At 40.2% G+C, this 17,561-nt stretch overlaps 1 protein-coding gene across 5 annotated transcripts; it reads right to left on the bottom strand.

Moving 5' to 3' along the window:
- Window positions 1-1,619: 1,619 nt before the first annotated feature.
- spry1 (sprouty homolog 1, antagonist of FGF signaling (Drosophila)) lies at window positions 1,620-15,857 on the bottom strand. Of its 5 annotated transcripts, none has more exons than XM_059965095.1 (2): window positions 15,431-15,857; window positions 1,620-4,834 (listed from the first exon to the last, which is right to left on the bottom strand). In XM_059965095.1, exon 2 carries the CDS (start codon window positions 4,777-4,779, stop codon window positions 3,805-3,807), a length of 975 nt encoding a protein of 324 aa, XP_059821078.1. In that variant the 5' UTR covers window positions 4,780-4,834; window positions 15,431-15,857; the 3' UTR covers window positions 1,620-3,804. The 5 variants fall into 5 exon arrangements, with proteins under 5 accessions (XP_059821078.1, XP_059821077.1, XP_059821080.1 ...); XM_059965094.1 differs by lacking the exon at window positions 15,431-15,857 and adding an exon at window positions 13,193-13,366; XM_059965097.1 differs by lacking the exon at window positions 15,431-15,857 and adding an exon at window positions 12,852-12,871.
- Between the last annotated feature and the right edge of the window lie 1,704 nt (window positions 15,858-17,561).

Here is a 17,561-nt window from a genome sequence, read left to right as displayed (position 1 = left end):
ATGGTACAATGAATCATTATTTAAAAAGCAAAGGATGTTTCTGTGATAAATCGATGAGTTAATCAATTTTGTAGCAGACCAAGAGAAACCTTGTCACACAGACTGGGAAGGATGTACGCCATATTTCTGGTTAGGGTTGCTCTCAGTAAAGGTCAAAGCCATTTGATTTATTGTGTCTGCTCTTTTTGATGGATCAATCTAAAATTAGTATCATTGTTGCATTCTCTCTTCACAGTAGTCCAGCTTTCCTTTATTACAAATATTTATCAGCATTTCCAATTAAAATGAGTCCAAAGTCCTGGTGTTGATCATCCTGTGAAAAGCATTCCCCAATCCATGAGCCTTTAGCATAAAGATAGATAATTCTCGTATCTTTTGCCTTAATTATTTATTGAAAAAAATTACCATTAAAAATGGGAGATATTTCAGTTTCATTGCTTTTACTCTCTCGTGGCATGGTTCTGGTCAGGTTTTGTCTTCAGAAGGTTCCACAGCTTGATTTCTCTACTACTGAGAAAACATTGCCAGATAATTACTGTGTCCTTATTGTAATACCACCTTTGAAGTCCCAAGCATTGAAAACCTGTAATTGCATCATTCTGCTTGTATTTATTTTTACTTTGTCCTGGAGAAAGAAGCATTCTGTCAAGTTCCTGTCTGAATATCTAGTAGAGGACCAAGGTGGTCTCCTGCAGTACTAGCCATCATCAAACGCCAGTTAAAAAGCCATATATTTTGTTCCAGATTGTAGGGTCTTCAGTTTATGATAACCAGTCACTGCACAAATGGAAATTTGTTCCACTCATGTGATTTGATCATTTCTAAAGAGTTATATAACTATATAACTGTAGTCTCCTTAGGTTTACTTTTTTAGTGAGATGGTTAACGAAATAGAAAACATTTTCAGTTAATATTCAGTTTGAAGGGTACCTTTCTTTGGCAGAGGTAGAAAGACTTTTCAATCTTGCACATGTCTTTTGTTTAGTAATTACATGGTAAAGAAGGTGACCCTTATTGGATAATGTATCCAAATGGATAGTATTTGAGACAAGACCAGAATCAGCCACACAGTCCACACTTAAGGACTATTGTCCAGACATCGTCCATTTTTGCACACGAGGGATCTTCAGTAATCTGGATGATATTGAACAGTAGCCAGCAATACTCTACCTTAATTAGAAGGACAAAAATTGGCAGGGCAAAGAGTGCAAAGAATGTCTGCCCCTTTTAGATTTCAGTTTTGAAATCAGAGTGAGAAGAAACATTAAACAGCTGGAAGGCTTCTAATTTGGGCACAAGTCAAATCGGAGTTTGTAACACTAATATTCCTTCATAAGTGTGAAACATGTCCACAGGCCACAGGTGATTTATGGTCTTTTACTGGATGGGAAAAACACCTAACCACATTCCACAGTGACCCAGTGTGTGATTTTAATTTATTCTTGGTACATTATTCAAAGCAGGTTTATGGCACTACATTATACACACCATCTAGTGACAATCCTTGTTCTAACATGTTGGAATCATTACCAGTACCTGAAGCAAAATACGATCTTTATTTAAATCTTTGGCTTGATAATCAACTCAGGTTAAACACATACCCAATTCAACCAAAAACATTTTAACATACGAATCTGCTTCATGTTCTATTTTGGGAAATTTTGATCCAGAATTTGGAAAAGACTCGATTTAACGCAGTCAGATTCACCACCATCACTTTTCATCCATAGATGACAGTTTATACTTCTTCAGAAACCAAGAGGTAGGAATTCATTTCAGCCATTTGAGGCAAATATGCAATGTAATGACAAAAGCACTTCTGAAATTCAGTTCAACTGATTTCAAGGACAAATGGAAACAGGCTAGATTTTACCTGATATGCAGAGAGCAATAATGCACCAACATTCTGCATTTTAATTACAGAATATTACTTTCATCAAGCTGTGTCTGGATGATTGAATGAGTAGTGGTTCAAATATCTACATTTAATGGCTTCTATGTTATCGCAGCTCACTGCCCAAATGGCAGGCTGTCCTTAAAGCACACCATGCACTTTGAGGTATTTTTGGAAAAGAATAATACACTGTAAGTGCAGACTTTTCAGGGCATTACTTGGTAATTCAAAATAAGACTCAGACAACGGACAAGGTGATATTTTCATTAATTTATATATTTCTGCCTTATAGTTAACATATGTATTTTCTTTTGTGTCACCCTTATTTTTTCTCAGTAAGTAATGATATTTGTTATATTCAGAAATGAGTAAAATTTCAGACAGCTTTTCAAAATAAATACCATAATATAATAGAGCTTCACATAATAAATACTCTTTACAACAAAAGAAGTTTTGAGAATTTTAAAAACAGTAGGGGTTTCTCAAAACTTTTTTTTGTACATAAAATATATACACAAAGAAAGCCAAAACCTGGCAAGACTTAAGAATGGAGAGCTCAATGGGGCACAATTGACCATATAAACCAGAATATAATCCTATTATTTTAAAGGCAACCGAACATTTAATTATAGATGTCACAATAAAAAAGTTAATGAATTTATATCCCAGGATTCTATCTGCATTTTTTCAATGTATATATAGATTTATTGTATTTCAAAAGATCATTTTGTTCTTTTGTATAAAACTCACCAATATTCAATCAACTCCCATATTCAATTGACAAAACAGGTTAAGTTGAAATTTAAAACTAGAAGCAGCGTATCCTCCAAAATAAAGACATTTATAACATGCTCAACTCTGTTCAGAATTGAAATGCATCTGTTGTTTAGGCTGGTGTGAAACTTAGATGGCGACTTAAAGGACATTTTCATCTCCTAGTAAAGTAATTATTATGTTCTTTTAGTGTCTAAGATGTCCTGCACGTAAAAATGAGCTAAGAACCTGCCCCATGTGCTACACCACAAATATCTGAAGGCATGTTAATTCAGTGCATCACAGAATGGAAAAAGCTGTATTCTTGGGAGAAGGTGGTCATAATCTGCATTTACCAAGTACTGACGTTTAAACTTCCAATGTGCCAAAACTTAAATTTAATATCAAGAACACACCAAGTTCTTTGCTGCCAGTAATGTAATACAATATGATGGGGGTTTAAAGTGGTTTAGGTGTAATCCAGAAATGTAGTTTCCACGCAACTTTTCACAATTATTTTCTTGCTCTAAATTGCAAATAGTTAATATGTACTTTGGATTATTTCAGGAGTAGTTTTGCATAAAATGGAAGCTTTATGTGGCAAAATTTACAAATAATAGTGATATGTATTGTACCACTATCAAACTGCTCACAAAAAAATTGGTTCTTTGAACAGAGATAATTAATGGCAACCAATTAGATGCAACCTAGAGCATTTTGATTGTAGCACCAATGATTGTCCCCAATTTTTTTATTTTTCAAATCAGGAATTGTATTGTGACATCAATATATTAAATGGAACAAAGTTCTTTTGCAATCAGGTTGATTAATCCCAATTATGCTAACATTTTTAATGACTGGAGAAACAAAAGTTTACTTTGTGCAATTTTGTTAGTTAAGGGGGTCATTTGCAGACAAGAAAGCAATGGTATGCTCCTCTGATGGAGATGGATGTGCCTCTTCACCTACAGATATTAGCAACATTCTAAATCTTAGGCCGTGCTGGTAAGTAGCAGCCATCTTTCTGTTGTAGAAGGGATCGTTAGAATGGTTGCTATGTTTTTGTTGGTATCTAGTCCTAGGTTGAAGCAGGTAAACATACAAGCAGGATTTCAAAATGATTAAAATGAAGAATTAAAGAGCTCTGCTGCCTGGGATCAAGAGGGTTTATCCTCCCCTTGAGTGGGACAGCTTTTAAGTTTACAATACACAGTATTTGAATTCTTGCAACGACATCCAGGCCTGTTTAACCGATCATAGCATCCCTGGCAAAGTTTGATGCAACCTTTGGCTGGAAGGTAGCAGAGTAAACAGGGCATAAATAAGGACATTAAACCCATAAACAAGAACCTGGAGCAGCAGTGTGAGTGGGTGCAAGAGCAAGGATTATCTGCACAAGAGTCCTCATCGTCACTGGAGCAGTGGTAGAAGATTCCCTTTACCAGGCACATACATGTTCCATACTCTACTGTACTCTCTACTGAACACAGGCACTGTTTGTTACAAGCCAAACATGAAGGCAGGGTCTTTGGTGCTGTGCATTCTCTGCACTTGCATTTCCCACATTCCTCACATATAAACCTATGTTTTGCCAAATCCTCCTTTCCTAAGCATTTCAACTCATCCGTTGCACTGGCAGATGACTTGGGCTGCATTCTAATCGTCCGGTCCGGTCTGTGGTGGCTGGACGTGATCTGTGTTGGCGGGGATCGTCCCAGAAGTCCTTGCTCTGATGATGCACTGCTGTTACTCCCTGAACTGGCTGCACTACCCGTGCTGGTGGATCTGCTTAAAGCAGGCATCCTGGTTGAGGAATGGTGACCAACATGTGCGTGGTGAGAGGACCGATGTTCGTAGTTATTATTCACATTGATCGGTATCACTTCATGAGTCCTTTCATGTTTGTCATGCCGCTGGGTGGCTCTGCTACTACTAATGCTACCAGCTTTCTTTGCAGTTGCTGGGCCTTCTGTATACTCGTTACTTGTCCTGATTACTTTAATCTGGTCAAGGGACAAAATGGCGGTGTGCTGCAGTTCCCGTTCGTACTCAAGTCTCTGCCTGCTGTCAAGAGAGGGTTGCTGGATTACAACCAATGAACCACCACCGCCATGCTGAATATGGCCCTCCATCTGTGGCGATTGCAACTTCCAGCATTCACTGTAGACCTGGCATGCATCTGAAAGTCTGCCAAAACAAGTAGAGAGTATATTAGGGCCATGTTATAGTGCAGTTATAATTTATATGATAACAAGCATCATCAGGCCACTGCAAGCACATACACTTGTCAAACAGCACATAATTGTGACCACAGCTCCAACAATAAAAATTACGTATAGATACATGTAGCAGTCTGAAAGGCAGCAAAATTATTTCTACATTGGTCCAGATACTGCTTTAACAGTGATTTGAACTCTTCACTCACCCCAGAGAGGATTTTAATATCCCTCAGTGGGATTGATTGATTGATTAGCAGGAAGAGGTTCACACCTTCCCTAGTTGAATACTGTAGCCATACTGAAAGCCTCAACACTCCTTGACACAAAGTGTGTATCAGTGAAATTGAGAGGGCCAGGATTTCATTTTCCCCCTCTTTTTCTTGTAATACATATTGTATATAATAACATTCATATTGCAAATTGTCCAATATCTTTTAACAAAGGGGTACGAATTGAGAACTTTGCAGAGGTGCAGGCTCTCAGGTGTTTATGAAGTATTTCAAAGGGGGTGGGGGGGCAGAGAGACACATGAACTTTTAAGTTGTATTCAAACAGTTAAGTCACAACAGTTGAGACTTTGGTGGTGGATGGCTGGGCGGGGGGGGGGGGTAAGTGCACTGAATTGAGCTATCCAAATTCAGATGAGCATTTCCACCAAGCTGCGTGAGAACTAGAGAGGCAGAATTACTTTACAGGTGAAGAAAGTGTTTTGAAGGCAGTATGCTGGGCATGCTATTGGAAATTCTGAGGAGCATGATTTTTATCAGAGGTTCCCAGTTTCTACTTCTAAAAGTCTGAAAGATTTCAAGTGATAAATACTACAACGTCACCGACATTTTGAAAAAAAATATTGTGAAACTACCCACTATTAATCAGGTCCATAACTGTGTACGGATCACATTGTGTGCGGTACATGGTGTGCCCATGTCACGCATCTGATGTTCATGCATCTCCAGACTTGATATTTTGGCAAGAAAAGAAGTAAACATGCTACAGTCTCAGTTTTTCCCCAAATGACATCAGTACATTCTTTAAGTGCTGCTATTAAGATTACATTTTTTTTATAGTTATAATTATTAAAATTTTATTTCTTAAAGGACAAGCAACAATATTGCATTTAGCAAGTCATGTTTATCCTCTCTGCCTGGCTTATACTCTTATGGTGTAGAACCATGAGCCCTCATATAAGAGCTGCATTTTCATCTGAAACTAAAGCATGTCTTGTAATTCATGTTAAAGTCTTCTACCAGATTACCGTCCAGAAAATAACTACAAGTCTCCCAAAAGTGAGGCTATAAATCAAAAGATAATTCAGGTCATACCAAGCTGCTGGTTACTGAAAGCACGACTGAAACTATTTGGTAACATAGGTATTTCCAATTTTAATCTGAAATAAAATAGGACAGCTTCAATTGGAGGAGACAGCAACTTACCAGAAACAAAATGGGGTAGATATAGGATGTGGAAAAAACCATGTATCACCAAAGTAATAAGGTGACTCTGGTCAGAGGCTGGGAGTGACTGCGCAATCAATGTTTAAATAACCTGACAAAGGGTCTCAGCTTTATTCCCATCCACAGATGCTGGCTGATCAGCCGAGGATCTCCGGCATTTTGTGGGCGTTGCTCAAGATGTCTAGCATCTACAGATTTTCACACCGTTTTGACTGAATTAGATGGTTAAACAACAGACTTGAAAAATGGTTGATGTCGAGGAAACTGAGGCTAAACTGTCTGCTTTGGCCCTGAGAGGCAAGTAAATAAATAAAGAATTGTAGGGCAACTGAGGATTCAGCATCATGGCTGACTTGTTATAGTAAAGTAAGCCTTAAAACAGTTTGTAGTGTTTAATGTCCTGGGTGTTTCAGTAATACCAGAATTAAGACTATTGTATGAAAAAGCCATTTCTTGAAATCACCAATGGATCATTTAACTATGAACAATAAAATTTATACAATGAACTTTATACCTAAGGTTTTGTGGCTAAGCACAGCTCCAATGCCATATTTATGTTTGGCTGAATCAAAGGCAATGACAAATCACCATATAGGAAATTGAAAATTCAGTTGAATGGTGCCACAAAACCCACCTCTCCCTCAACATCAGCAAAACCAAATAACAAATTATCAATTACACGAGGAAAAAGCTGGAAGTCCATAAGCTAGTCATTGTTAGGGCATCAGATGTAGTGAAGGTCAGTAGCTTTAAATTCTTTGACATTAACATAACAGAGAACCATGCTGGGATTAGCATGTAATTGCCATCACACAAAAAAAAGGCATGAAAGAACACCTACTTTCTTAGAAGTTTGCGTAGATTTGGCATGTCACCAAAAACCCTCACAAACTTCTATAGACGCACAGTGGAGAGTACCGTAACTGGTTGCATCATGATGCGGTGTGGAAACACCAACACCCAGGAATCGAAAAGGCTACAGAAAGTAGTGGATACAGCCCTGTCCATCACAGGCAAAGCTCCCCTGCCATCTCCATTGAGTACATTTACATGGAGTGCTGTCACAAAAAAGACTCCACCTTCAATAAAGTTCAAGCTCTCCTCCGCTACTACCATCAGGCAGGAGGTACAGAAGCCTCAGGTCCCACACCACCAGGTTCAGGAATAGTTATTACCCTGTAACTAACCATCAGGCTCCTGAAACCAGCATGGATAACTTAACTCACCACAAATCTACATTCTACAACCTAGGCACTCACTTTCAAGGACTCTTTTCCAACTCATGTCCCCAGTATTTTTGATTTGTACAGCTTGTCTTTTTGTGCACATCGCTTGTGTATCAGTCTTTGTTTATATATTGCTTTTTGTTGATTCTATTGTATTTCTTTATTTTCCTTTATACACCTGCAAGGAAATTAATCTCAAGGTAATATATGATAACATATATGTACTTTCATAAATGTATTTTCAAATTTGTCCCCTAGAACCCCCATTCTAATGATCTCCACCTTGTTATTTACCACCTCACATCTTTTTCTTCACGACATCTCCAAATTCCCACTTTGTTCCATGGGAATTTTCTCCTTTGGACTTCATAACCTTTGTTTTGCCCAAGGAGTTTTTGAAGGAAGATAAACCTACTATATTGATTAATTCTCAATATTTGAAAGAAGACCTCCTCTCCTTCTGACTTTGCAGCCTAGATTTGGAATTCCCACTATATGATTGACATGAACGATTAACCCATCTCCTAAGACTACATCACACCAAAGCATCACAAAATCTTTCATCAGCTTTGATGAAATTATAATTATATTTTTACAATCTGTGATAATATGTACAAATTCTAGACTAGCTTGTGATGAAAGCACAATATTGCCAAGGCAGAACTACTATTTTTAATTCTTTCTTTGAAAAACAGCCTCTCCTTGAATAGAGAAGCCCAAAGGATATAAATATTTAACAGAGAGGGTAGAGTAAAATCGTTGATGCTGATCGAGGTATCAAGAACCAGCTGACAAAGAATGAAGGTAGCAGCAAAAAAAAACCAAAAGTGACAGGATTAAAACTTATTTACACAGTGAGTTGATTGAAATCTGAACTGCACAGCCACATCTGGTAGTTGAGGGAGATTCATCTCCACTGTTGAAAATGTACCAGATAAATGTCTTAAAGGAAAGAATTTTGCTGGTCTAGAGAACAAGGGGGTGAGCTGAACTAGATTGTTTTGTAGTGGAAGTAGATACAATAGGGTCTTTTAAGAGACTCCTGGATAGGAACATGGAGCTTAGAAAAAACTGAGGACCATAAGTAATTTCTAAAGCAAGTACATGTTTGGCACAGTATTGTGGGCAAAGGGCCTGTATTGTGCTGTAGGTTTTCTATGTTTCGATGAGGGGCTGAATGGTTTCCTTTGTACTTTGTTCTGTGATTCTGATTTTCTTATATTGTTGGTAAAAATTAGCCATATTATCTCAAATAAAAAAAGACTTGCAGCACCATCCCCTAGATATCAACTATCATATTCTAAACCAGAGTGAAAAAGACATTCATCAAAAGGGGTATAATATCCTGAAATGCTCATGTTAAGTGACTATAGTCAATAGTCAACAACAATCTTACAACAAAATCAAACAAACTGACACTGTCCTAACATGAGTTGTTTGGATCTCTTTCTATGCTTCATAATATAAGCAAGCAGCAATCTGCATTCCATTAGATGAGAAAAGGAGTGCAGAGATCAAGGCAGAAACACAACCAGGCAGTTTCAATCCCATCCGAAGAAACTGTCCCAATGTAAGTCCTGCTCAGAAAAATTATTTTCCTCCAGCTCACCTGCCTCAGGTGACTTGGTTTACTTAGAGGGATGAAAGAAAGAGAATGAACAAAAAGAATTAGAATAACTATTAGTCACTTTGATCTCCTCAATGCTCAACAGAAATTGGTAGGAACCATAGAGTTGCTGGTGCTAACACCCCACTAACCCAGCAGATGTGCACTGAAGAAGTAATTTACTTCCTTTAGTTGCAACACTTGAACTTCTTTGCTTGTATTTGACGACTCTGAGGATCTAACCTGGTCCCAATATACCCATGTGGTTGTAAAGAAAGCAAGACAGCAGCTATACTTCAGTAGGAATCTGAAGAAACTTGGCAGGTCAAATTATGTTCAAAAACTTCTATAGTTGTACTGTGGAGAGTACTCTGACAGGCTGCATCACTCTTTGGTATGGGGGGAGCTACTGCACAGGACCAAGAAGCTGCAGAGGGTTGTAAATCTAGTCAGCTCCATCTTGGGTACTAACCTACAGAGTACCCAGGACATCTTCAAGGAGCAGTGTCTCAGAATGGCAGTGTCCATTATTAAGGACCTCCAACACCGAGGGCATGCCCTTTTCTCACTGTTACCATCAGGTAGGAGGTACAGAAGCCTGAAGGCACACACTCAGCGATTCAGGAGCAGCTTCTTCCCCTCTGCCATCCGATTCCTAAGTGGACACTGAATCCTTGGATACTACCTAACTTTTTTTAATATACAGTATTTCTGTTTTTTGCACTTTTTAAAAAAAAATCTATTCAATACATGTATACTGTAATGGATTTACTTGTTTTTTATTTTTTCTCTTCTATATTATGTATTGCATTGAACTGCTGCTGCTAAGTTAACAAATTTCATGTCACGTGCCAGTGATTAAAAAACCTGATTCAGATTCAGAACATGTATCCAAAATATATGCTATGATAGAAAGTAAAAAAAGATGGTTAAAGTGAGAAATGAAATACAACTTACAATCCAAAGAAGACTGGCCAGTCTTAATGCTGGAAGTCGTGCAAAATGACTTCAGCAGTTGATGGGTTAACATACTGGTTTCTCGTGCACAACATCCGCGCCATCAAATTTCAGTAAGTACTCCAGCTACTGAATTTCATGGTGTCACCTTCGTGTTCTCCTACAAAGTGCAACTCTGAACAACTCTACCACATCTCCCTAAATAACATCCTTCCAGAAACAGTCTGACAGAATATCAAATCCCCAAGTGCAACTACATTGTTTATATATTTAATGCTTAATCATTATTGCAACAAAGTAGCTTTGGAACATAACTCAACATTACAGCTAAATACCAAAATCACATATTATTTCCCATTTCTAACAAACCTTAAAAAAAGATTCCTTTTTAAAAGATGAATTTTATCAATTGTCCAATGAAATCTGTAAACACTAATGAGTTTAAAACCTTTGCCTTGTAAAGAATTTCCAGGATCTACTGAATTGCTTTTGTGGCTGGAATTCAGCTTCTTTAGAGAGAAGTTATACTGATAGGGAACCAGTGGACCGAGCAGGACTATAACAGGGTGCAATTCAGAGGCTATTGCCATGCGGTGTCTCATCTGGGAACTTCCACAACACTACACTGGTCTCAGTTTTGGTCAGCAGCCATTCTTGCCTTGCAATGTCATAAAAATGCAACCATTGACTGAGTATTTTTCATAAATGAATTTCAGAAGTAGTGTTATGCTTAATTTTTATTTGCACAAGAGATTTGTGAAAATTATTTTGTCATACAATTAATATTTACAGCTGACTTTTAATATTTCTCCCTACCAATATCACAAAGCTTTCTCTTGCTTTACATTAAGTAATGGTGAGAATTGAAAGGGGGGGGGGGGGTAAATTGTAAACCCCATAAGAGAACCTAGCACTTATCTGCAGAGTTACAAGAAGTAACAATCTTCATTTTCCAGCAACACTAAAAGATCTGAAGAGGATCAGAAATCCATCTTTTAAATGTGGCCCGACTATAAGGATTCAGTGTCTAACTTTCATGAAAAAAGTGACTTATTCATGGAGCTTAAGTAGCAGATTGGAGTGAAATTTAGTCGTGCTGCTGTTGCTCACCATTGGAGATTGGAGAATTATGTGTGCACATCTTCAGATTCTTCCTTTTCTTACAGGTCCTTATGTGATCAAATCTCAACTTCGAAGTGTATAGTTTGAACACAAGAGTGGTAAAAGAAAATATTACAAGGAAAAAATGCAGGTCTGAGCAAAAATGGAGCTTCAAAATGTTCATTTTGGATCCTTATTAAATTAGGGAATGGCTGCCCCAAAAGATTTTGCCAGTTCAAAGTAGGACTTCCCTAAACATGCAAAATAACATTCATTCTTCCATAATTAACTGTCTATTAATGTACTAAACTCACAGATCATGCAGCTCCACAAAAATTAATGCTTCTGCAATATTAGAAGTTGTAACTTGGGAAAATATTCCCTTAATTTATATCAACCACTGATTCTCAAATCTATTTCAAAATATTTGAATGCACCTGGATCAGTCAGTGAGGTAACACAGGTGAATGCTGAGAGCCAGATGCTGTTGTCTTTTCATTCACTGTAACATGGTGACATTATCATATCTGCTGTAAACTTTATTACCAAGGCAGTTACTCAGAGCACACTAATAAGAAACACTATTCCGTCTTGTCTACCAAAGGAAGAATTTTTTTTCTCTCTCTAGGTGTAATGTGGATAAGTAATGATCAAACTCTAATAGTCTACTATAAAGTCACTTCCTATCCAAAGCCACATTTCTTGTACGTCTTGATAAAAAAATTCAAAGTAGGATGATTCGACTACAACTGATTTATTTACATAAATTGCTATATTTTAATTTTTAATGTGCTTAAGTTTTATTTAATAAAGTTGGGCTCGCGTGTGGAGGAGAGTCGGGTTACTACATTGGAATGGGCGACGGCTGACTGGATGTCAGATCCTCATCATGGGAAGATTGTAATTCTCGAGCAACTATCAATTACTTAGAATGCTGACTCACAATCACTGGTCTCGATGGAAAACGACACCCAGAAGAGCACATTTTAAGACGGATATGTTAAAAGTTCAACACAAATTTTTTCCAACTTTGCAAGTCACGGGAGCCATTGTACACAGGCACCTGCGATTAGTAATGTTCCTTTCACGTTGCTTCTGATGAAAATACAGCCCGGAAAATGTTTACGTTTTAACTCCTCTCGCAGGACGCGCTTGTAAGAGAGTGACGAACAGACAGAATTCGTTTGGAAAAGAAAAGCCAAGGTTCGGGTTTCATGATCTTGAACATACACCCAGAGAATTTCCAATACTGACCTCGAACTGCACCTAGGAAAACCCTTGCCGCGTTAATTTCAGACTTAAATCTTGACACCATTCCCTGCAGGGTAGGGAAAACCCTGGAACTCTACGCCCCCCCCCCCCCCCCCGTCCCAACACATGTATCTCCTGACTTTGGCATTTGACATTGCTGTCTGACCTATCTGGCAGAGTTGCAGAACAAACCGGATTTATGTTTCCGCAGCTCCATTCTGAAGATGCTCCGGGCCGGGGGAGAGGAGGGCGCGACCCTCTTTTAGAACAAATGGCACAAAAGCCAGCATCACATACGAAGTACTTATTTAAAAAATCAAGCCACGTTTTAGGATTATAAATCGCCTCGTCAGCAAGACAAACTCGATGAAACTAACTCCCGAGACTGACCAGAAACGAGAGCTACTAATAGTGAGTCCCGGGCCGAGCCAGCTCCCGCTAGAGTTCACGAGCACCCTCCGTGCACTCCCCCGAAAGCACAAGCCGCCCGCACCAAGTACGCAGGCACCGTCGGGAGCTGGAGGGAAGGGGCGTAGAAAACGCCTCCTGCCCTACAACAACACGCAGCTATCTCCACTACGAAGCCGTTTCTGAGCTCGTAAAGAAGCATCTGACAATCGGGCAAGTGCTTCACGGCGATCCTACTTCCACAATGCTGCGTGCATCAGGATGTCCCCATGCCGCAGCAAAATCAGAAACTGTGACCACCCCCACCCCTCACCCCCGATCACCTTGTTGCAAACAGCAGCTGCTGTGCCGACACTCTGCAAGAACCGTCTTCCTCAATTCCTCCCGCCTAGTTGGCAGGTCTGGGTGATTAACTTTAATTAAAACTACTCAGGAAAGAACACAGCGGGAGCCTGCAGTCGAATGCCGGTGACTGTAACCAGCAGCGCCCTCTCGGAGTGCAGTTAAACTCTGGTTAATCGATCGTTTGCCGAGTGCAGGGAAGATGAGGTGGGGGGGGGGGGGGGGAACGGAGGAGGGGGAGAAATTATGAATGAACCCAGCAGAGCCACAGCGGGCTCGCGGTCAGAGAACACCACACGAGGGCGGACTTTTCAGTGACAACACTGGGGTCACTGAACAATTGGGCAATTTCATAAGTGGAAGTGGGTTCATCTCGAAGAACATGTCGTCGGCAAGATTAAAATAACATTCACGCAGGAAAATATTAGAATAAACTACAACGTGCAATAAAAATTAGCACGCTGTTGTAAAACCTTTGAAACGACTAAGTTGTTAAATGTTGAGGAATCTTACCTATTTCCATTTATCCACCAAATGCAAATCCATTTTATTATGTGATATAGTCTATTCCAGAAGATGGGCCCTGCCTCAAGCCTCAAAACAATCAGTCGGTACCGCGTTAAGACATCGGGATGGATCAAGTGGAGAGTGGACTCCAGCTGAAAGAAACAGCAGGGGGTGATCTCCGGGACGCACGAGTTCTTCTCTCCGTAGTCGGTGGGGTTGCAGGATCTGCTGCACACCGGGTGAACCTTCCCGTAACTTCACCTCCACGCACCGCCTATCCGCAAGAATGCCCGACAGCCTCTGGGTATTTCCTCAACAGCGCACTCCACGCTGTTGCTTGTCAGCGAGCTCTTTCCCTCTCTGCATGTGATTCTCCACGGATCGCAGCGAATTTTCCGCACGATGGTCTCCCGCCTGTTTCCCTGATTTCCAATACGAAGCTGTCACCAGCTCGCGAGATGGCTGCATATGTTTGTATATCACGATTCTCTGTGCGTAAGGCTGTGTTCACAGGACGTGAAAGTTTGTGCTTGAAGGATCTAATTTATAATCGTGGTGCGTCTATTTGCAAGGCCGGGTAAATCTGAAATGCTCCTTTATAAAAGAGCGCAGAGATCGCTTAACGCCCTACTTCGCTCACCGTTGCCCGATCGGGGTTTGTTCTAGCTGCCACTGACGACCGAACATTCCCCACGAAACACACACCACATTTCCCTCTCTCTCAATGGTCGACGCATTGCATTCCACAGCTGCTCATTGGCTATTAGTCAGCATTCCACCGTCGTCCATTGGTCTCTTGCACTCCGAGAAGCGGAAAAAAGGGGGAATAAAGAGGATGCTGAATATCCGGTCATTCTTGATTGGTTATATCAGGACACACCGCTGTCGGCGGATTCCCATTGGATCAGCGGGGAAATACACGCTTTCTGCATGAAGCGGATTGGTTGAGTTAGGAAGGCAGGTTAAATGCTGAAACTACTAGCCTGGTAGGATATAACCTAATTGGATGAGAGGAAACGGTGCATCCGGCCAGAAATGATTACAGTACTGCAAGACTGGATTCGTGATTAATTGGTCTGTTTCCACTCAGATATCAATCGGAGCCATCACAAAATCGCAATCATCAATTTAACGTATCTAAAACAGTTTATATCTCTTGACATACACGTTTAAACAATTTATTGCAATATAAACAGAAGAAAGATCGTATTATAAAATTAAAACTTACGACTGAGAATGCTTTTAGACTACGCGCTCTAATAGATTGCATCCTTTTAAATTATAATTGAAGAATGTTTTTATTATTGTTATGTTATACACAGTGTGCCCAGCTCCCTCACTAACACACGATAACTTCCATGCGCAACCAGAAGAAGAGAATGTTCAAACTGCTGAATGAGTCCTTGGAGGAAAGGCAAGTGAGTGGTTCAATGCCTTCGGCCGTCAGCGGTTTTATTATTCATTTGTAAAATAAACCACAAACCGGAATCCAGCGCAATTCTCCCCCTATCGCATCCTGCTGCTTTCTATTATGCAAAAAATAAAAGCTTTCAGATGAGAAAAACGAATGTGGTTTACGGAAAAAATTGCAGAGAAATATTCATGTTAAAAAAGACCTCTAACGTCGAAATCTCGCGTCCCAAGGTCACACGCATACGCAAATACTTCAAAACTTATAAACTTCGTTTCCCCTCTTTCTCTTTTCCACTTACCAAAATTGTGCGCATTGGAATACTAAGGGTCCAGGTGATAAGGACATGGATCTTTTCAACAGTCACCAGTGCCTTTACCCTGGGATCACACGGGGGAAAACTCGACTTCCTAAACCACTCTTTTGTTGTTGCTCCAGTCATCTGAATGCACCTAAACAACCGTCTCCAGCCACTGAACACATGCTGAGAATGTTAATGTCAATCCTTGTAACCTTCTGTACGGGGCGGGGAGCCGACACTGGATGGGCTAGTATAATCTATGTGTAATGTTCAATAATTCCTGGTTGTACTTATTTATTGAATTTGAACTGCAACGTGGCATAACCTGTTTTATAGTTGCGAGATAATCACATCGAGAGAGGATGCGCGCGGAACCATAATTATTTTAATAAGAAGAGTATATATATATAAATAACCTGGTGGAACATGCAGGCCAAATGCGTTAATATCGAATAGAGTAGATGTACATTATTAAATGCAGACGCTTCCTTTGTTGTTACCCTGCCTGTTGAGTGTTTCTTTGAGACGATCTGTAGCTCTTTGGCTAATTTCATTTGTGCAGGAAATCGCTCATTCATTAACCCCCTGGCTTCCCTTTCATCTCCAGTCTGACTGATCATTAAGCCGCCCTTTCACACCGGAACGGCCGAAGACCCGTTTAAAGAAATTAAGGGATTGATTTATCTGTTACCATCACCTCTTCCAAAGCAGTTATCAGGGATTTCATCAGGCGAGAAGATGTCAGGGCCCGAGGCGAAGGAACTCACCAAATGGGGCTTCAAAGATCTATAAAAGACAACGCCAAGTTCTGCAGGAGCTGTGGATCGGATTTAAAGAGACACCATACCTGCTGTAATGAAATGATCAGACATAGACCTAACCGGCGACACTACAGAGAGAGAGAAAAAAGTTCTGCGTTAGACCATAGACCCTGCAGTCGCAATCAGTTTTAATTGAACAGATTTCTGTCGGAGTTTCCACCACCCTTCATTTTTATTGGAAATAAAGTAAAAACAGAGAAACCAGGAGCTATTCAGCAGGCCAAGCAATGGGCGAGGTTACGGTTAGGATTTTTTTTAAATCAGAACTTTACATTAGGGGTTTGACAAAACGATTTTGCTTTTTAGGGGAAGAACAATACCTCATCTACAAACCAGTGAAGTCGAATTGCAGATAACCCTCTCACCTCTCGTGAACCACCCCACCCCCTAAACCACACCCTTGCACACTCACGTCCTCTTCTACCTCTGCATCCTCCCATTTGACCCCTTTCCTATACCCTCCTCCAGCCCCCCTTGACCATTATTAACCCGGCTTCTTATAGTTCCATTCACCTACCACCCACACGTTTAACCAACCCCGCTCTCCCCCGTCCCCGTCTATGCCATTCCCCACCACCGCCCCCATGTGTTTCCTCTATCCATCTCCATGTGTCCCCAAGTCAAATCCAGTTTATTGTCAACGGCACACCTACAGATATGTACAGGAGCAATGAAAACCATATTTGCAGCAGCATCACAGACAGGTTAGTACAAACAATACACCAAATATTAACTAAACCTAATTTATAGAAGGCAATGAAAAGCGAGGAAAAATACTGCAAAAACAAGAGAGCAAAATAAAGACCCAAACGGGGCCAAGTCCAGGCCATCACAAGAGGTGGCCCATAGTTGTTACATCGCGGACGTATTAATTCCAACATGTGTAGTTTCTGAGTCCACAATCATCAGCCTCCAGTCTCTGTCTTCACGTTCAGTCTCCCTTCCCCCACTTGCCTCTATCTGCCCACCATCTCTCACCTCTCCTCAGTTCACCTATCACCCACTGGTCCCTGTCTTACCACTTCTCTCTTCCCTATTCAGGCTACCTTCCCACTCCCTTCTCAGTCTCAATGCAGCATATCAACATGAAATATTGATGGGTTCCTTTCCCTCCACATTTTGTTTATGGAGTTTGAGTTCCTCCAGCAGTTTGCTCTCTAATGGTCTAGATTCCATCATCTGCATTCTCTCTGTCTCTGCTTTTAATTCATATTTGTTTGTGCATACCTCATTCATGTGTGATTATCTCCAGTCTCTTTGGATAAGAAAGTTTTGCTTTGACTTCAGTTCTGTGCTTCTTTGCCTTTTGA

The sequence above is a fragment of the Hypanus sabinus genome, chromosome 3 (genome assembly GCF_030144855.1).
Source record: "Hypanus sabinus isolate sHypSab1 chromosome 3, sHypSab1.hap1, whole genome shotgun sequence".
In the NCBI taxonomy this organism is placed as follows: domain Eukaryota; kingdom Metazoa; phylum Chordata; class Chondrichthyes; order Myliobatiformes; family Dasyatidae; genus Hypanus; species Hypanus sabinus.
Note: the sequence above shows the minus strand (reverse complement) of the source record. Positions and strands in the feature narration are given on the sequence as shown.

Excerpts from the sequence above, each read along its gene's own strand:
- spry1 (XM_059965095.1), bottom strand. The coding sequence starts at position 4,779 with ATGGAGGGCCATATTCAGCATGGCGGTGGTGGTTCATTGGTTGTAATC.